The 19,587-nt window shown below is 39.6% G+C and overlaps 1 protein-coding gene across 1 annotated transcript in view; it reads left to right on the top strand.

The window, feature by feature from the left end:
• EPRS (glutamyl-prolyl-tRNA synthetase) overlaps positions 1-8,673 on the top strand; it is a 36,763-nt gene extending 28,090 nt beyond the window's left edge. The window contains exons 26-33 of the mRNA XM_010023409.1: positions 70-171; positions 814-969; positions 1,086-1,283; positions 1,635-1,808; positions 3,613-3,773; positions 4,760-4,838; positions 7,967-8,031; positions 8,293-8,673. Coding sequence (XP_010021711.1) covers positions 70-171; positions 814-969; positions 1,086-1,283; positions 1,635-1,808; positions 3,613-3,773; positions 4,760-4,838; positions 7,967-8,031; positions 8,293-8,443 — 1,086 coding nt within the window. The 3' untranslated portion in view covers positions 8,444-8,673. The remainder of the gene's footprint in view (positions 1-69; positions 172-813; positions 970-1,085; positions 1,284-1,634; positions 1,809-3,612; positions 3,774-4,759; positions 4,839-7,966; positions 8,032-8,292) is intronic.
• The last annotated feature ends 10,914 nt before the right edge of the window (positions 8,674-19,587 follow it).

Here is a 19,587-nt window from a genome sequence, read left to right as displayed (position 1 = left end):
TTTAACAATAACTTGACACTTTACTGTTAATCATGGTGTTCTATCTTTTTTTGTTTTCCCCCCTTCCAGCGCTGGGAGTTCAAACATCCCCAACCCTTCCTTCGCACTCGTGAGTTCCTTTGGCAAGAGGGTCACACAGCATTTGCAACATACGAAGAAGCAGCAGAGGAGGTAAACAGCAAATACAGTGGTGCTTTTGCTTTCAGAAAGTTACCTTGCTCCATAGCAACACAAACAAACCTTTTTTACCAGGACTTCGAAGAAATCGTCTCCTTTTCTTTGGCATGAAAAACGCCAAGTGTACCAGAACCTATTTTTTTTTTCTCAGATTTAGCTTATGTCTAAGGCCTTAGTCTCTTCAAACAACATGGAGAGTTTGAAGAGTGTGATATATAAAGAATGCTTTCCTTACAAATTATTTTCCTTAAAAACCTAAATAATGTATTCACATATTAACAGCCAGTAATTTTAATGCTTCCTTTTCCCAGACGGATGTTCATTGAGTATCATGACATATCTTTATTTGCTTAGCAGATATTAAGACTTTTAGGTGGAAACCAGAAGTCAGTATAACCAATGGACTGGCATTTCTGCAGTGACTCTTCTTGTTTTCCATCATGGTTTGTAGTTGTTGCTATTTGATTTATAGAAAACAGCCAAAGTTTAAAGCAATTGAAGAAATCTTTTATTTTTTTAATCACAATCTTGAGAAAGTGTTAAATTGTTACGGTTTTAGACTCTGGCATATAAAAATATTTCGTGATTTAGCAAATACAAAATACTGAGTAATTCAAGAGAGTATGTTCACCATAGGTGATGCAGGTGCTTGATCTGTATGCTCAAGTGTACGAAGATCTCCTAGCAATACCTGTTGTGAAAGGAAGGAAGACAGAGAAGGAGAAGTTTGCTGGGGGTGATTTTACGACCACTGTGGAGGCATTTATATCTGCCAGTGGAAGAGCTATCCAGGTATCTATGAGAAGAATAATGTTTTTCAGTAAATACAGTAAGATGAAAGCCTTAAACTGATGCTTGATAGACTTAACATTCCATTAAGTGTAATTTTCTGTGTCCAACTATTTCAGGGAGCAACATCACATCATCTAGGGCAGAATTTCTCAAAGATGTTTGAGATTGTATTTGAAGATCCCAAGAAACCAGGAGAAAAACAGTTTGCTTACCAGAATTCCTGGGGTATTACAACCCGAACTATTGGTGTAATGATAATGATTCATGGAGATAACATGGGATTGGTGCTTCCACCTCGAGTAGCCTGTGTTCAGGTGTGTAAAAATGCTTTAAACTACCATTTTACTTCCTTTCCTGTCTTGGAATTCATGAGGATTTCATAGCGGGCTCCTGGAAGACTTAACATAGGACAGGAGCTGTCCAATTACAGAGTGTCCTTTATAAAGTTAACACAAATCATTAGGGTCCTTTTAGTGGTCAAGATCCCTTTAACAGTCCATTCATTTAAAAGAGTTGTATCTGGATGAAAAGGGAAATGTATCCTTATACTTCTGACAACTTGAAAGAAATTACTGGGATATAAGGCCACAATATTGTGTTTAAGTTTTTATAATTAGCAGCTAATCATTTCAATAACTTAAAGTACACCTTGTGTTATATTGCAGGTTGTAATTATTCCCTGTGGTATCACAAATTCCCTTTCTGAAGAGGATAAAGAGGCTTTATTGAAGAAATGTAATGAATATTGCAGTAGGCTGCTTGGTGTTAATATCCGTGTACGGGCTGATTTAAGAGACAACTATTCACCTGGTTGGAAGTTCAACCACTGGGAACTTAAGGTACATTTTTTTCCAGGTGTTTTGAAGCTTCTGTGTGTGAGGGATATGTATGAGGCCTTGTATTCTGAAGGCAAATATTTTCTCTAAATGAAGAAGTGCAGCCTGATATTTAGTAATCACTTTCATTAGTAAGCAAAGAAAAGGTTTTCTGAGACTTGCTCTGTTTGCTGGGATTCACGTGTGATTATAGATTTTTGAACTTCTAATTCTCTACGTTATATACCCAGAAATGAAATCAAGAGTACAAATTACTTGCATGTTTAACAGTTTGTACTAACACTTAAGTGTCTCCAGGGTCACAACAATGCCTTCTTCTTGCACAGTGGAGCAGAGAAGATAAACTTGTACAGCAGCAACAAAGAAAGGAGCAATTTTTTTTGTCTCAAAATTGCCGTGTTCTGTTCACATAGTAGTTGAAAGGAACAGTGCTGCTTCATTAAATATGAAGCTTTTGTAACAAAAACAGCAGAATGAAACAATGGTAATTAGAAATTGAATAAGGTATTTGAGTGATGTTGTGGGATCATGTTCTGAATTTGAAATTCATTTCCATGTGTTAATCTTCAGTGTAAGATGATAGAAGCTCCCTGAGTTGTTGAAAGTTTGCATTGTGTCCAAGTTATTTTCCCTTTGTGTAACCTTATGTTTTTTTCCAAATGGAGCTGGAATACCATGAATCCATGTTGGGAGATGATTTTAATAAAATCAGGTTTATCAATGAGGGCAGCATGGGGCAAACTTGATGTTTTTTATTCAGTCTACTGATGTGTCCAGCATAATGTATAAACTGCATCTTCAGGCTAATGCAGGCAAAGTGCACTCATTTAATTGAGTTCTGATAAGGAATTTCATAGGGTAAAAACTACTGAGTAATTAAGTCAAGAATGAACTGGAAAGTGTTTTGCCTTATGTACTTTTCAACCTGGCAGATTTCTGATATTACCCCCAAAACCAGCCAAGTCATTAGTACCTTTTTTATAATGTATGCTATTAGTTTTATTGCTCGCTCTTAGGAATTCTTCCTACATGACCAGCAGGCATCCTTTTACAAACAAAACAAAAACCAACAACAAAACCACTCTCAAATGCATTCACACTTAGTCTCTTCATTTCCCACTAAAGAGTGGTACATCTTGGTACATACACTAGCAGGATGTAGAAAAAATGTTAGACTCAGTAGACTCTTCGACTAGTAAAATGGAAACTTTTTGTCATCTGGTGTATGGGACATGAGAAGTTACATGGTTCTTATCAGAAAAGTTTTTATAAAGCATAAAAGCTTTACATAAATAAAGCAATGATCTGTTCGTAGTCACATAATCAGTGCAATTAATGTTGATGTTAGGGATGTATTTAGCAGAACTTTTGTTATTTGCTGTTCAAAGAGTTGAAAGTGTTCAGTGAAAATAGAATTAAAAGGTATTAGAAGAACTAGAACATTAAAATTACTATGGAAGTCTTAATCATTCAGACTTCAAAAATCTGGCTTGCACTATCTGTGACAACTGTCTTAGTGTAGTTTCAGTTGTGCTTTAACAGTGTTAGTATTACTTGTATGTTGGCACAGATGCAGTCTCCAAGCAAGTGGAGGAAGGTATAATGCACAAATAAAGAGTGTGTGTATGGAAAGACAGAAATGCATAAAAGCAGTGGAATATGTGCTGATTTATTTCAAAGAAACGTAAATGTATAAAGTGATTCCCTGTCAGGGCTGGACTTTAGGATTAAAAAAGAGAGAGAAAAGAAAATCTCCTGAGAATTACTTATTCATCATAACTTTAAACTATTTTTTTTTTTAATGAAGGGTGTTCCAATCAGGGTTGAAGTGGGACCACGAGACATGAAGAGCCAACAGTTTGTAGCTGTTAGAAGAGACACAGGACAGAAGCTGACTCTTTCTGAACATGAAGCAGAAGACAGACTGAAACAGATCTTGGAGGACATCCACGTTAACCTTTATAACAGGTAAATTGAGAGGTACAGTAAATGGCTGTGCTAATTACAGATGCACTTTACCTGTCAGAAGAATTTCTCATGTTGTTGGTTACTCTGTAGAGAAAGACAGGTTAGGTCCATCTTCGTTTTGTGACGTGTAATTTTTCTGCCTCTGGAAGTTGTTCACATACAATGACAGAAGTTTTCTGTTGTGCTAATCAAACAGAATGTTAAAGGTTGTGAATTTACTTTAAAAAATACTTCCATGAATTCATGTGAAGTATTAATAAACAAACACACCAGCAATTATTAATGGGATGATAATGCACAGGATTCATTCCTGAAAGATGCTTTTGGTAAGGAATTTTGAAAGATAGAAAATTGTCCAAGAAATTGCAGTAGTTGAAGTTCAGAAGTGTATTTTAAGACCCTGTGTCTTTCATAGGATTGTTTTCTTATTATGCAATCAAATACTTCTGGAACTGTTATTTGCACTTACTGCATATGCCAAAATCCTTTGCCTGTCTGTCTGCAAATTGTTGTTCATAGGAACACTGAGAAAGAACAGGGTGGTGATCCAGCGCCATGGTAGAGGTGTTTTCTTACTTTTTTCTGTGGTGATCAAAGTTGCTTACAAGCAGAGTATTTTTACCTAATTAAAAAGCATTTTGATACTGAGATACAGAAGATAATTAACAAAGAAAAATCTACATCTATAGTATTCATCTGTTTCTATCTACAGTTGGTCGGCGTTGAACTGACATGCCCAACAGTGTGAATTAACGTGGTGAAATGTGCAGCAACTGGGAGAACATTCCATCAGCAATTAATCAAAATTTCATCTCTTTGAGGGCAGAAGTGGTAGAAAGACATTACCAGATTAAGAAAATTTAAATAAATATATGGCTTCTCTTGTAACTTTTTGTTTTGACTGACTCTGAAGACTTGGTTAGTTTGGCTACTGAGGTTACACACATAAATCTGCCCTGACCAATTTTTTTCCTTCCTTTTCTTAGAGCTTCTGAGGACCTAAAAAGTCGTATGGTGGTGGCCAATACTATGGAGGACTTCCAAAAAGAGCTTGATTCAGGAAAGGTAAGAAAATTTACTTCATTCTGTCTTGGTAAGCGCTTTCACACACTTTCTAACCCTTACAAGTAACCAGGGGCTAGAAATTTCAAAACTTACGTATGTTGTGGTTTTTATGGCAGATGAAGCCTCTCCTGTAGAGCTGCATAAAACCAGTTTTCCCAGTATTTGTGGTATATGTTGCTGTTTTCTTTTGCTAAAATACTCTATTTATGGTGTTTGAAGCTCTCACCATTCAAAATAGAGTCCTATGCCAGGAGTGATAGGGTATCTTGAGGTGACCTACATTGGCTGCAGTTTGGTAATTTCCATTTTTATCAGAAAGTGCTTTTCAGAGACATTAATGCAAATATTCAGATGAAGATAAACTTCCTGACATTATTCTAGTGCAAGCAGTGAAAAACACTTGTCAAATCTCATAATAGGTCCAAGTAAGAGTTTAAAGTACATGCAATTTACGTCAAAGAAGTTTTACCTTTATGACCGGAGTAGAAGCCATTGGGTTCACTGAGAATTACTGCCAGGTCAGAAACCTCCTTGGGTTGATAGTAAGAATGCTGCATAATGTGGATGATTGAACTTTATTGATCAAGAGATCTGGTAGAGAGTTGATCTGCTGCTGCTTTTTCAGAGATCCACTAGCAGCAGTTCTTAACCCCGAAATTCTGTCACAAACCTCAGCTTGTGAAATTGTTCATGTTTTTAAATTAATGTGTTCAAGTAGTAAGATCCCCAGGATCAGTCATTAAGGCTGTGTATTTTATAAAGAGACATCAGGGTTTATTTGTGTGCCAATTAGATCTACTCTGAAAAACTCATAATTTCTGATTGAAAATGCAAAAGTACTTTTGTTAACTTCAAAAATAGTTTTAAGTTATTCTTGGTTAGGCTTAACCTCCATCACACTCTTTTCTTGCATTTCTATTGCACTTAAATTCAATTTATAACAAGATTTAAATGAATAATTATGAACTTCAGAGGAGGGACTGATTTAGCATGCTTATGAAATTGAGGGTATAGAGATCTCGGACATTCTGTGCATAGGTGCTATAATAGTAGCACCTTGTTTTCCTTTACAAAGCTAAACTACAAGTGTGAAATATTCTCTTTCCAAACAGCTTTTTCTGCTGACTGCCGAGTAGTATTCCCTTGGTGCAAGTGTTTCTAAAGCATCTGATGATTCTGATGGTAGATTTAAAACCCCAAAATCTTTAGTCTCTGCTTAACACATATTTGTGCTCTTTAGTTCAACTAATACTGCTGCTCTTGTGTACTGTGATTTCAAGATGTGTCATCATGTGTCTTTCACTTCTGAATTAAACAAGCTCTCTGAAACTATGCTTGATTGTATCCAAGACAAGGAAACAACTGAGGATAAGCTCTTAAAGAAATTTTAAAAGATGCAGTAAACTTTTATGTAATAATAAAGTGAAATGTAGAGTCAAGCTCATTCCAGGTTTTTTGTGAAGGTGATCTGTGTTTGTTGCACATAAATTATTTTCCTTTAACTTTGATGAAAAACTATAGAATCCTCTTTCTTCTCCTCCTACTGCAGAGGTTTCACATGATACCTCCTGCCTATGGAGAGGGTAAAACGCTTGCTCTTCAATATCCAATATGAACTGTCATGTACAGCTAGATTCTAGAGAGGACCAAGAGTATTAAACTATTTGTATCATGTTTAGAACTCTAATATAATCTAGTTTATAATATAGTTAAACTTGGAAACGTGAACAAATATGTTTACATTCCAAATTGGATACTTGCACCATTTTGGTACTTTGGTTATATGAGTTTATTATAATCAATATATCTGAGCTGAAAAAAGTGACGTATGTGATTTTATGACCGTTCCATTCTCTACCTCTGTATCTTGTATGCACAATGTTTCACAGCGTGTGCATTCTGTAGTTTCTTGAAATTATCTTGTGTTAGCACTGACTACTGTTTTAAGAGGAAATTTGTAAGCCAAAGTAATCCTGCTTAATTCCTGTCACTGTTTTCCCCTTACCATAATTGCAGCAAAAGCTATTAGCTCTTCCAAAACATGGGCTGCTTCTAAGTTTAGCTGAAACTCTTAAGAATAATTGCACAGGTATTTAAACAAAGTTTCATTTAACTAACAAAAGATTAATGCAAGAACAATATAGTAGAGTGGTAGTAGTTCCATTCCGTTCTTTGGTTGCCACAAAGTGAAGCTGTAAAGTGAAGTCTAATAAAGGTGTGGTCCAGTTTGAGACAAATTGAGAATTTTGCACTAAGAATGTAAGTCTGGTGAAAGCCACGGATGAGGAAACCTTATTCACAGTTTGGATTGAACTAAAATGACTGTGAAGACTGAATTTAGTAACTTTTGCTGCCCTCAGCTAACATTACATGAGTGGTCAAATGTATGGAGCGGGTGTCTTAGCAGTAATCCCACTTTTCAGTAGAAAACAGCATTCTCATTGTGGAAGTCCATTAAAAATGGGGAGGAAAAAAACCCAAACCAACAGCAAAATGGAAAAAAAGACTTGCTACAGTAGCTAAGAGTAGTGCTGAGAAGAATGTGTGAAATTATCATTTCAACTTTCTCAGTTTTCTTCAGTTAAGCTAACTGAAGGAAACAACGGGATACTACACACCACTTCCCCCTGCCCCCAAGAAAAATGTGCTGTTGGGGATTCTGTTAAAATGTGTATGTCCTTGTCTTGTTCAGAAAATCTGAAAAATCTTAGTCATGGAGTTAAAATGGAAACTTCATTAGGAAAGCAAAGCACTGTCGCACACTATGGAAGGAAGCATTTGTTCTGCAGTTTGAAAGTATCAAACTTTTCCTGAAAACCAGAATTTATCCACAGAAGGAAGATATAGTGGGTTAAAAGAAAGAAATCAGCACCCTGACTTGCTTTCAATGCTGCTTTGAGTGTGTGTAAGTTTTTCCATGCTGCACTATGAAGGGATGACTGTGCTTATCTTTATCTATTTCACTGATGAGAAAGAGCTATTAAGATTTATTTGTAGCAACTGGAACTTTTCCCACTTTGAGTGTATATGAGATCTTTAGGTTTAGGAATCTTCCAGAGACGAGGATGACTTTTTCAGACTTATAACTATTGGGTTTTTTGTCTTCTGTTTTCTCCTGTTGCCTTCAGATTGTACAAATCCCTTTTTGTGGAGAAATTGAGTGCGAGGATTGGATCAAGAAGGTGACTGCCAGGTAACATACAACTGAACTGGAGAGTATCTACCAAGCTCAAAATAAATGTTTTGAATATAAAACAGGAATGTAAGATGCCTCTGGGTATAACACTGATGCACACTCCTCACCCTTCACTCTTGCTGTCCTGCATAAGTCAATATATTTATTCCCTTTGTTATGAAACTTTCAGACTAATGTGCTTTTGAGATTTTATGTATAATATATTTATTGCACCTTTAGTTTTAAAGCAAAGTATTTATGAGTATCCTTTTATTTCAGGGATCAGGATCTTGAGCCTGGCGCCCCCTCCATGGGAGCAAAAAGCCTCTGCATACCTTTCCAGCCTCTCCGTGAACTACAGCATGGGGCAAGATGTGTCTGCGGCAAAAACCCTGCCAAGTTTTACACCCTGTTTGGTCGTAGTTACTAAATTACTAGTAAAGGCACCTTCTCCTTTATCTGTGAATCCACCTTTTTTTAAGAAGACTGAAATAGCCCCCCAACTTCATCAGTTTGGCAACTTTTTAAACGATTCAAAAAACAAAGCCATAAACCGGAACACCCTGTGTCCCCCCCCACAATTGTCAGTCTTAGGCTAGCAGTAATTCACAGACTTTTCTGTAAACATCTCTAATAATAAACATGTATTGTGAGCTGTAAGATGCTCTGGTTGTTTTTTCTGTTGCTCACTGGCTTATGCTTTGCTCGTGATAGGTATGCTTTGTTCGTCTTCTCTTTCCATTTTGGTGCATGCATTTTCTTGTGCATTGAGAAAATAGCTGAGAGATTGGAGAGAATATGATAAACAGCCTACAGTACAGTTTAGTGGCCAACATCAACTTTATAGATAAAACATCTGCTTTTAATTCTGCCCTCAAACTTTTCCATTTTCAGTACAGACTTGCTACTAACTAGACATGGTAAATGCTACCCTTTATGAAAACTCCCTTTGGAGCCAGGTGTTACAAGGAGTGTTTTCACCCTGTTGTAAAACCAGTTTGAAAGGCTACCTTAGATTAAATGCCACATTGTTAGCAAGATGCAGGTGAGTGCCATTTCTTGCAGATCCTTTGCCAAAGCCCTCTTCCTCTTATCTTATAAACTGGCATTTACAGCTGTCTCACAGTGATATTGCAGTGAGTAATGCAAAGGCAGTCTGAAGAGAGATATTTTCAGCACTGTGGTTAAATTTAGAGCATGTTTCATAAAACCCTTTTGCTTTTCCTACACTTACTATGTGTTGCTTTAGCAGAGGAGGCTAGATGTTGCACAGTTATGAAACTGTTTTTAAGAGGAAATTAATTCCACTTCAAGCATAGGATTGACTTTAACAAAAAAGAGAGAGCCCTGGCACAAAATACATTTTGAATGACGCATGCTTAGTTTGTTACTTTTTTGCCTCCTGTATGTTTGAAGGCTGTTTGCATAAAGCCCTTTCCCTCAAAAGAGTTGAGTGAAAACTAGGCAATTAAAAAGTTGGCCCAGTAAGATCCTCCCCAGATCTTGTCTTCCTGGGACAATGCTACATGGCTGCCTGTCTCCAAACCCCTATTTTTATGTAGCATCAGTAGTCTAAACGTCTTAAGCATAGAGTACTATTCCCAGATCTTCACAATTCTCTGCTTTTCAGAGCCACGCAAAACATTTGCTTTCGCTCAGGTTCCTGTGGTCAGCCCACCTAGTCAAAACTTTGAATGTTAAATTTGAACCAGTGGCCTGTCCAGTTTAGGATCATGCACCTTGTGATCATACCCCAGGTTTTTACAGAAAAAATGTGAAAAGAGTTAAATATTTCAGATCAGCTTTCTTGGAGTGCTTGAGCACTTGGAATTCTCTGTCGTGTTCCTTGGATGATGGTTAGCCCTGAAGGGTTTGCTTCAGCTGCATCTTAAAATCATCCATCTTGCATTCATCTGTCTAGATACTTCTTCACTATATAGATAAAGTCTCGTGGGTAGCAATGACCAAATGATTTGGAGAATGATGTGTGGATGCTTTTGTCTTGTTTTCAGTTAACATACATGAAGAGTGGCCCTAATGCCTTTCTATCTTTGTGTGCTGTCTCTAACACTTGCAGAAATGATATGTTGGGAAAGAGCGTAAATAGTAATACCAGAGTGATGTTTTCCCAGCCTCAAATGATGGGCAACTAAGACTTGTCTTCAGAGGGATTGTCTTTAGAAGGGGGTAGAGGCAGTAACCAGCAGGTTCAGTGTCCTCAGGAATTAGAGACAGGAACGTGCCAAGATTTTTTTGACAGATCAAACCAGATTATTACGAACAGATGAGCACTTCAGGCTCCCATTGAAACACTCCACAACACTGGTATTTTACAAACGAGACGCGGAAGCTCAGGAAAAAGCAAAGGCAAAACAAAATGCAGTGTCTTAACACTGCTGCACCCTTATCAGTTTGAACAAATAGCCAACCTTCAACCAGTTGACTGGATCAAATTCGTGAGTAAACATGATGATACTGTTTGTAGAAACGAGTTGCTCTCCACCTACAAATGGGTTTGCTTGAAGCCCGAGATTTCACGGAAGGCCAGCCCTTCCACCACCTCCCCATTTTTCCCCCTTTCCCCAGCATGTTTCCTCCTGATCATACTAGGGCTTGAACTGTCTGGAATGTGGATGACTCACCTGTAAATCTCTTGATCTTCCACAGAGATGCCAATGCTTGCCTGGGAGAGACAGGTCCATGTCAAGGATCATTTCACCAGAAGTACAATCTGAGCTACCTGTAAAGCATTAGAGAAACATCCATGCTCTTAATTATAGTGGTGTGAAAACTTTCAGACTCTTAGTAGATTGTGTCTGTTAGAAAGTAAGTGTATGAATCTGAATAATACACTACGGTTGATCAGATGGTACTACTTTGTGTTTATACTAGAACTGCAAATCTCTTATTGTTTCTTAGTTCTTATAGTTGTCTACTGATAAGTTTGAGTTAAATTGTGTAGTAGGGTGGAACTGCCTTAACATGGTGCTGCTCTTCATTGACAGAGCCCACTTGAGCATTTTAGCTCTGCTGCAAAGGGAATGCTTCATTTAGCTCAAGCTCTTCTTTTAGTAATTGAAATCTTGTGACTTTTGAGAGCTCTGAAGTTTGAGGTCTGTTCCCGTTGAAAAAAAATCCTCACTTTTCATGCTCTGTAGTTTGGATAATAATATGACGAAGTAGCTGAACATTAATATAAGGAGGAAAATACCAGAAACAATCTGGAGTAGAAGTAGTAACACAGGTGGAAAAATGAAGAGGAAGAAGAGCAAGTACCAGTTTTAAGTGTGGCAATTCTACTAATTCACCCTCCCAGGGCTAGTGGTGCTCTTAAACTGGGGGGAGGGAGGGTACCCTCAAGAGTGCAATGTGTAGGTAGACAAATGACCAAATGTTAAAGATTACATGTGTTGGCAGGCAAGGCTTCTGGCAAACTGGACTTTAAACGTAAACATTTTGCCTGTTGAAACCCTGTGAGCAAAAAACTAAATGAAAACTGGGGGTGGGTGTTTGAGTTTTTAACCTGAAGTTAATTCACCTTGGGAAGGCTGAGGCCAGCAGGGACAGTTGGTCAGCTCAGGCTATCAGTGTTATCATGTTATCTCTCTCAGGCTGGACTGCATGTAATTTCCTTCCGTTTTATCTTGTAAGTAACTGTGTGTATATATGTACATAGATGGGCATTGCAAACAGACTGCTGGATCATAAACTTTTCAAGGAAGGTACCTTATCATCCACATAGCCTAGAGTGCTATTAGCAGCTAGACTTCCTTCACCACAGTTTCTGAGTGTGCATAAAACTATGCGTATGCTTCAGGGTTCAACAGGTACTACAGTGAGTGACAAAAAACAGTTTGGAGCTTCATGTTCTTGCTCTGTTCCAGAAAGGGCACCGAGTTCAAGCTAGGGCTTCTGCAGCTCTTATTTCCCCTTTAACTTCTAGTTGTGCTTTCCCCAAATCAGACTTTCTTGCAAGCCTATGAGGGCTACTTCAGGATTTTCAGATAGGCAGGGTTTTCTAAATGGGAAATAAACAATGTGCCTTGGGTTTATTGTTGAGGCTCAGCTTCAGTATCTTCTGACTGCGTATTTAGAAAACAGCCTCCAACTTTGCTCCATTTCCGTGAGAAGCATGCCAAAAGTACAGTCAGGTGAGAACTCTAGGTTGCCAAAATGGAAGATCAATACAGTTGGCTTTGAAACTTGCTCTATGGACAACATGTTCAACAACCTTCGCAGACAGTTCGCATTTACTGTGTTCTTAAAAATAATGTCCACCCAACCTGGATTTCAAATACCATCTTGCGCTGGCGTGTGGTAGTGTTTTCTCAATACTAAAGTTATTGGCAATAGAAGTAGCTGAAACAGGTGCCAGAAGAGAGTTTTAGGCAAAAGCCACCTTATGTTCTCCTGTCCAGGCCTTATTCTGTTTTATAGGACAGTGCCATTAAGTAGCAAGTGCTCTCAGTAGTCTCCTTTTGTTTATTTTTGGTTGATAGGTTAAAAAAAGCCTAAGGGCGGAACCCCTACAGGACTTGAGTGTTCAGGCTGCCTTAACATGACAGGTCTTGCTAAACTGCCCTTTAAACTGATTTATTGCTTTACAGCTTCCTATAAAAGCGGTTCTTGCATGTGAGCAGCACTGACAGGTGAAGGGCAAAAGCGCAGGCAGTGAGCTGCTCCTTGTGCAGAACCTCAGAGCCAAGGGGAAGAGAGCAGCAGAAATGGGCCGCTACTCGGGCAGGAGCAGCAGGCTCATCCTCATGTGCGTGATGAGCTTTGTGCTTTTTATTGCCGAGACCTCAGTAGCCTATGCTGGCAACTCTCTTTCCTTAGCATCAGATGCCTTTGCTGTTCTCTCTCACTTGATCTCCATGATCATCGGTTTGTTCAGTGTTAGGGTCAGTCGCATCCGATGGCACAAGGCTAACACGTACGGCTTCAGCCGGGCGGATGTGCTGGGAGCTTTTGGCAACTCGGTATTTGCCAGTGCTCTAATGTTTAGCATCTTCATTGAGGCAATCAAGAGGTTTATCAGTCCTCAGAAGACTGAGAAAGCACTGTTCGTCCTCCTTGTCGGGATTGTAGGGCTGTTCTGCAATGTGCTCAACTATGTTGTCTTCATGGACTGCTGTTATTGTCGTTCACCACAAGGAGACACCGAAACAGGTAAATAACCTAGTGCGGTTGCTCAACGTTCCGAGACCTCTGTGCTTGTGATTAATGACTTCTCTAGGGACTATTTGTTGCTTCTCTGAGATGGGTGAGTTAAACATCATAGTTTTCTTAATTCCTTTGTTAGCAAGGGATTTTATGCCTGAACCCATGTACATTTCCAGCTATCACCATCTGTGTTTCTCAGTAAGTAACATGTAAATAGCGTATGCATTGACTTCCTAAAGCGTAAAGTGATCTACGACAGAAATCGTATCCCTAATCCACTGGCTGGCCAAACAGGGGGCAAAGTGTACTGCTGCCCAAGGAGATACTTATTAGGAAATACTTTATCCTGAAATACCAGTTGTTCACAATCTCCACTCTCAATATCTGGGTAATTCTGCTGTAATTTTTGTCTAGGACATGGTTATCTTTTGAGAAGTGTTCACAGCTTGCATGAGACAAAAGAACAGGAAAGGGCAAAAGGGGAGCCTCAGCTTTCCTGGATTTGGGGATGAAAATGGTTTTGAGAGTATCTGGATGCTGACTGAAAAACCTGTGAATACAGAGCTGAAGTATTGTTTGCAGATACTTGTTAACCTGTGCTTGGGACATAGTGCAGGGGGACACAGGGATACTCTGCTACGTAAATCTTTTGCAGGAGGTGCTGTTGAGTGCACAGAGGTTTAGGTCTCTGTGATGCCTGCTTGGAAGACAGCTTCCAAAGTGGTGCCTCTGAGTGAAGTGAGGGAAGAAGAACACATCGGCGCCTAAAACCAAAGGCAGAGGGAACCATAAGCTGTTAGAGAATTAACTGAAATTAATGGCAATTGTGTAGGCAAACACCATTCTTGCTGAATTTCCAGATTCCTGCTCCTAACAACTCCCTCCTCCTTGCCTTTGGCTCTGAGGTTCTGCACAGTCACTCCTCTCCCTCTGATAGACTTGTGTCCAAATAATGGGCAACTCCACCTTGCTTTCAACTGAATTTCAGTTGCATAAACCAAGGATTAATTTTGTACCATCCCACAGACACAGTGTGTAGATTTGTTGGTGGGTTTGCCTCTCTTGCTGGTACCATGAATCTTCTCTGCTTGTGGTAACGTCTGCAGGCAAGACAATGCCCTTTTATACAATAGAGGAATGCTGCTTTCTTCTGGACTAGATTTTATAATCCCCACTTCATGTTTGTTTACTCTAATTCTCTCTATATTTAACCTAAGTGTGATTTTTTTTTATTACATTTCTTTTAAAAGAGTTCTTACTCCCCAAATGGCTGTACTCTGAAAGCTATACCTGATACTTTATATATAATTTTATGTGTATATTAAAAGACATGAAAAAAAGAGGGTTTCTATCTCTTTCTCTTGTCATCCTGTGTATGAGGAAAAGATACTCCTTCCTGGAGATGGAAGCCAAGGCAAATTTCGTAGTGCATTGCTGCCATTAGCAGAAGTTCAGGTGGATGCACATGGTCTCTGAATTCTGCTGGTGCAATCCAGCTATCCACAGGCAATGCCTGAGCAATCTCCTGACGTCAGTGATGGTTAGTTGGAGGGTAAAGGTTTGTACACTAGACCTCTACCTCTTAGGCTTTCTGGGAAGGGGGAAAGCTGCCTTTAAATCTCTGTTCCACAAGTAGAGAATGAATTTAAAGAGAGCCCTCTGTGTTTGCATCACTTTCCAAAATGCAAGGTAAAAAGTTGAGAGGTTCAGTCATCTACTGCTGTGTTGTGGGTGCTCAGGGCAGTGGGAGCATCTAAATCCACTGAAGCTAATTCTCCCATGTGTATTAGTGCCACAATTAATCACAACAGCCAACAGTTCATCTCATTCCTCTGTGGCATGGTCTACTGTCAGGGATGGAAAAATTAGCTGGTGGGTTTCCTGGATGCCGCTGACAGCAGGGACAGAGCTAGCCATGCCTACAGTGAGCATTCCTGGCCAGGTCAGAGATCCAATGGGCACAGAGGGTGGTGTTTACAGGTTCCGACCCAATTTCGCTGTCCTTTTCTCTTGTTCTACTTCTGTATTCCTCCTTTAGCTCATTGCAACATCTACTCTTCAGGTCCTTATCTTAGCACAAATATTCTTGGTGGGTGAGTATGTGTTTTCCCAAGTTGCCATCCCTGCTTACCCAGGCAGACCCAACTTTTCTCCTCCACCCATTGGCTGGGTTTGTTTTGCCTCTTCCCCCTTACTCCTCTGTCCCTTGCCCTTCTCTTTTCTGGTTCTTCCTACCCTTTAGCTCTTGATTCAGACACGTAGTGTGGGGAACTACACTTAGGATTAAGAAGAGGGGTCAGCAAGAGTATGGGGAAGACATGCCCCCGCTCTTTTGATGCTGGCCCAAAGCAGCTATTACAGATATAAAGTATTCCTACACTCCCTAAAGGAGTTGCTGTCTGGAGGTACTTGGGCCAGCTGGGCCATCCATAGCAGCATGGAGGGCAGCACACACCAGTTATTGCTTTGACTTAAAATCCAGGAAATACTTGTTAAAACATAGAAATATTAAAGCTTCCCTAATAATTTTTTTTTGCCAGAAGTTAACATTCACAAAATGCTTTTCTTACTGTTCCTGTTGGAAATGATGGAGCAGCTTTAGCCCGAGTTTTCCATCTATTTTGAGGTCTTGCATCTTATGCAGAAAGTTTTTGGCACAAAATTGAAGAATATGGCAAAGTAATAAGCAGCTGAGGGAAAAAAATACTAATCAGGCTCTTGTAATAAATACCAGACAACTTTAATAGTGGCCATGCCTGTTATAGTCAGTCATAAAAATACAGAAGCCTGTTTTACTGCACACAGGGATCATATTGCTCTAGTTCGTGTAGTTGTCTCTTCTACTCATTTATATAGAGATTTAAATTTTCGCCAGGGAACAACAGTTTGAAAAGCACCACGTTAGTCTGATCACAGCAATTCTCTGTTGTTTGTCTTCAGAAAATGAATAAAGATTTCACATGGAGAAAACATTTGTCCTGTCTTCTTGTGATCTGTACAGGGAGGTGGGGGGGAGAGGTAGGAAGTTAAGAAGATGTCACCCAGCCCGACCAGTCTGATACAGAGCCACATAAAAAGGCTGGGGCTGTGGGAAACAGCTTTAATCTTCTCATGAGAGACCTCCTGGTCTTCACACAGTTCACAACTCATTAAGTAAAACATGTTCTGTGTTAGCAGCCAACTGGCTTGCTTTTATATTCTGGGAGGTGCAATTTAGCAGGCATGTGTGTGAGCTTTTTCTGTTGGGTCTTGATTCTCCTATCTCAGTGTGCACCAGGGGCCTGCCTCTCAGATAAGAGGTGGCATGTAAGCCAGCAGTCACATAAATGGAAAACATACCTTCTTTATCCTCCTGGACCTTATGCAGAGTGAGTTTGTTTAGTCTGAGGCTTGCAATGAGGCGTATCTTTTTCTTCCAGGCTTTTATAAGTAGGAGAGATTTGGGGGTGAGTGAAGAGGGGGTACCAACTTTAACTGGCTGTGGGAAGGCTTTGTTGCTATAATATTCTGAACTAAATTTTCACATCTTGTTGGAAACGTACTGATCCCAGGGGAAGTGAGAACATTTATAGGCCAAAATAAGTAGGTAAGTGGCTGCTTGCTCCATGTCTTAATGCCATAGCCCTTCCCAGTGGAGACCTGTATGGTCAGGTACTGTGAAAAGCAATTGTAATTATAGCGGTGCTGTCTGGTTCAACAGACCCAACAGTCTATACTGCAGGAGAGAAAAGCTCTCTGGGGTTTAGAGATCTAGAGCAGAGGATTTCAGTTTCTTAGGTTGTCAGTGTGAAGAACTTCATGTTTGCTGAATTCACCTGCACTTAAGAAGAGGAAACGTAAGTTCCCTCATCCGAACTGATTTCTCTCTCAAATGTATTGCTTAAAGGGTGCCAGATTATGCCCATCTAAGCTTGGAGACCTTTTTAAGGCATGGGAAGGAACCCTGGGTCTAGCACCTGTAACAGCAGAACTCTGGCTTACTGTGCTGCTCGCACCTGAAAAGCCTGAAAGCTTTTCCTCAAGATCAGCATTACTACCTCTATTTTGCCTCTCTTCTGAGTTTATCTTCAGCAGGTTGATGCTTTTTTCCCCAAAAGCACCAACCCTGCAGTAAACACTTCATGCCAATTCACCCCGACTGCATTCATAGACAGATGATTGTTGAATATTTATCAACAGGCAGCTGCTACATTCGTGCAATACATCCTCATCCTCATGGATTTATGCTGCCTGTGTAGTGCACTGTGGCATCCAACTCCTAAACGCTTGCTAACATAGTACGTATAAACGAAGGGGCGTATTTAGATTTCCATAAATCCCATAGGTGTTGGCATGCAGGTAACCAAAGCCTGTAATGAGGATTTCACATGAGGATTACTAACTAAACATTTAGACTTTCTGGCTTTGTTTTCTCTACAGCATTACTGGACAGAGTCCTCTCAAATGGAATAAAAGGGCCAAAAGAAACTCTTAAAGTAATTTAAGTGCTTATCAGATACCTAAGAATGAGCATGTATATTTTCTGAAGGTCTTCTTTAGTTTAATAGTGTGCAAATAATCCTCTCCAAATATTTCCAAAGCTTTTCTGAGCAGATACCCCAAAGGTATCCAGATCTGTGTTACCTTGTATTAGCTGAAGCTACAGTCCAGAGTCTTTAAGAAAGACAAGACAGATGGGAAGAGACTGTGGAAGTTTATTTAGCAACAAGCTTCACTAAATTTTCTTCAGATCTGTTTTGAATGCTTTGCTCTCTCAAAAGAAACTTCAGATGATAATCTAAGGGAGATAGATATATTTTACTTTCCCCAATTGTTTTCAAGGAGAAAACTTTACATCAAAACAAGCAAAAGCAAAAGTTTTGGGGCTACTTTTCGTTCAAAATGGAAAGTGTGGAATGAAAACTGTAAGTAAAGCAAGCAAAGCACCCCTGAATGGTTTAGCAACAGCATAAAGGTAAGATTAAAACTTCTGAACCCAGATTCCAACAGTACCAGTGTACTGAACTTTGGGTAACTGCATTCGCTCTCAACCTTGAACCATTTTCATAGCAAAGGCATAGACAGACTATCTGAGTTACCTCACAGTATCTGTGGTGAGCTGGAGGGAAATAAAAGGACTGCAAGATAACTGAGTTCAAAGTCATGGGCAGATTCAATACTATATGCTTTTCAAGGCTGACATGTTCTATATGTTAACTACAATTATTCTATTTGGAAGGCTTTTCGGCAGAAAGTTTGCTACAGGATTGGTGTCAGCTCCTGTCTAGAAATGCTGCTGGGACAGAAGAGGAAGGTTTTGCAGTAGAACTTAATGTAATTTACAAGGATGAAATCAGTGAGTGGCTTTCTCCTCTTCATGTTCTTTGCAAGTTCTTTTTCTGGTAGGAAAAGGTTATATGTGTGTGTGTATATATATATATATACACACACACACGTATACATTTATATGGGAAATTTAACAGAACTACACTTTTAAACAGTGAATTACCAAGTAGTTGAAATATTCAGGGAAGCACTATCCAGGTGCTAGAGCAGATACCAACTGGGTACGTCTTAAAGTATGTAAATGTTTCTTTGTGCTAGATATTAAGAGCAGGGAATGGTGATTTATAATAAACTGAACAGGCACCTTAAAATAGAAAAAAACATCTGACAAAAAATGAAGACTAGGAATTAAATAATCCCACAGGTTCATAGTTTCAGATTGACCTACCAGTGTATTCAAACCCTCTTTGGAAGGGCATGAGAAATCTGTTCTCTGTGTCCAGACAGCCTGTGGTCTCTCCCCGAGACTACCATGAAGAGTCATTGCTACAGTTAACAAAGCCAGGGACGTTCACCTCTCTATCCTGCCCAGACTGCTGAGCTCTTGCCGGAGGGTTAACTTTAAAACTTCTGCTCCCTGGATTGAAGCCGACCTCATGAACTGATTTCCCAGTGATTCCAGCCTTCAGCATATGCCAGGAAACCCCATCCTCCTCTTGCAGGTATGGTTCTGAGCAGAATGAGACAGGGATACAAGTAAAATGATCAAACAACGAGGAACAAACCACCTGCAAACAGAATATGCTCATTCTAACCATCTTCCACAACAAGGTCCGATGGTCAGTGTTTGTTTTGGGATTCATTTCATGGTCAAATTTATCTGTGGCAGAAGCCAGCCACATGGTTTCAGTTTAGATTTGCTATGAATTTGGCCCAGCATTCCTAATATAAAGCACCAAGCTTCACTAGCTTGTTGAGAGCCTTCAGGGCTGTCACCAGGTCTTGTTTAAAGGTCCACTCTCACCCACTCGCTGCGTTTCAGGCTCTTACAGGAAGGGATGATGCCTTTAAATACGATGTGCCTAGGGTCAGCCTCAGCTTTTTAGTGCAAATGTGGTACTTTTATCCCGACAGTCGTAAAGAGGC

The sequence above is a fragment of the Nestor notabilis genome, unplaced genomic scaffold, assembly GCF_000696875.1.
Source record: "Nestor notabilis isolate BGI_N333 unplaced genomic scaffold, ASM69687v1 scaffold28991, whole genome shotgun sequence".
Taxonomy (NCBI): domain Eukaryota; kingdom Metazoa; phylum Chordata; class Aves; order Psittaciformes; family Psittacidae; genus Nestor; species Nestor notabilis.
The sequence above is the reverse complement of the archived record's forward strand: the minus strand, read 5'-3'. Positions and strand labels throughout refer to the sequence as shown.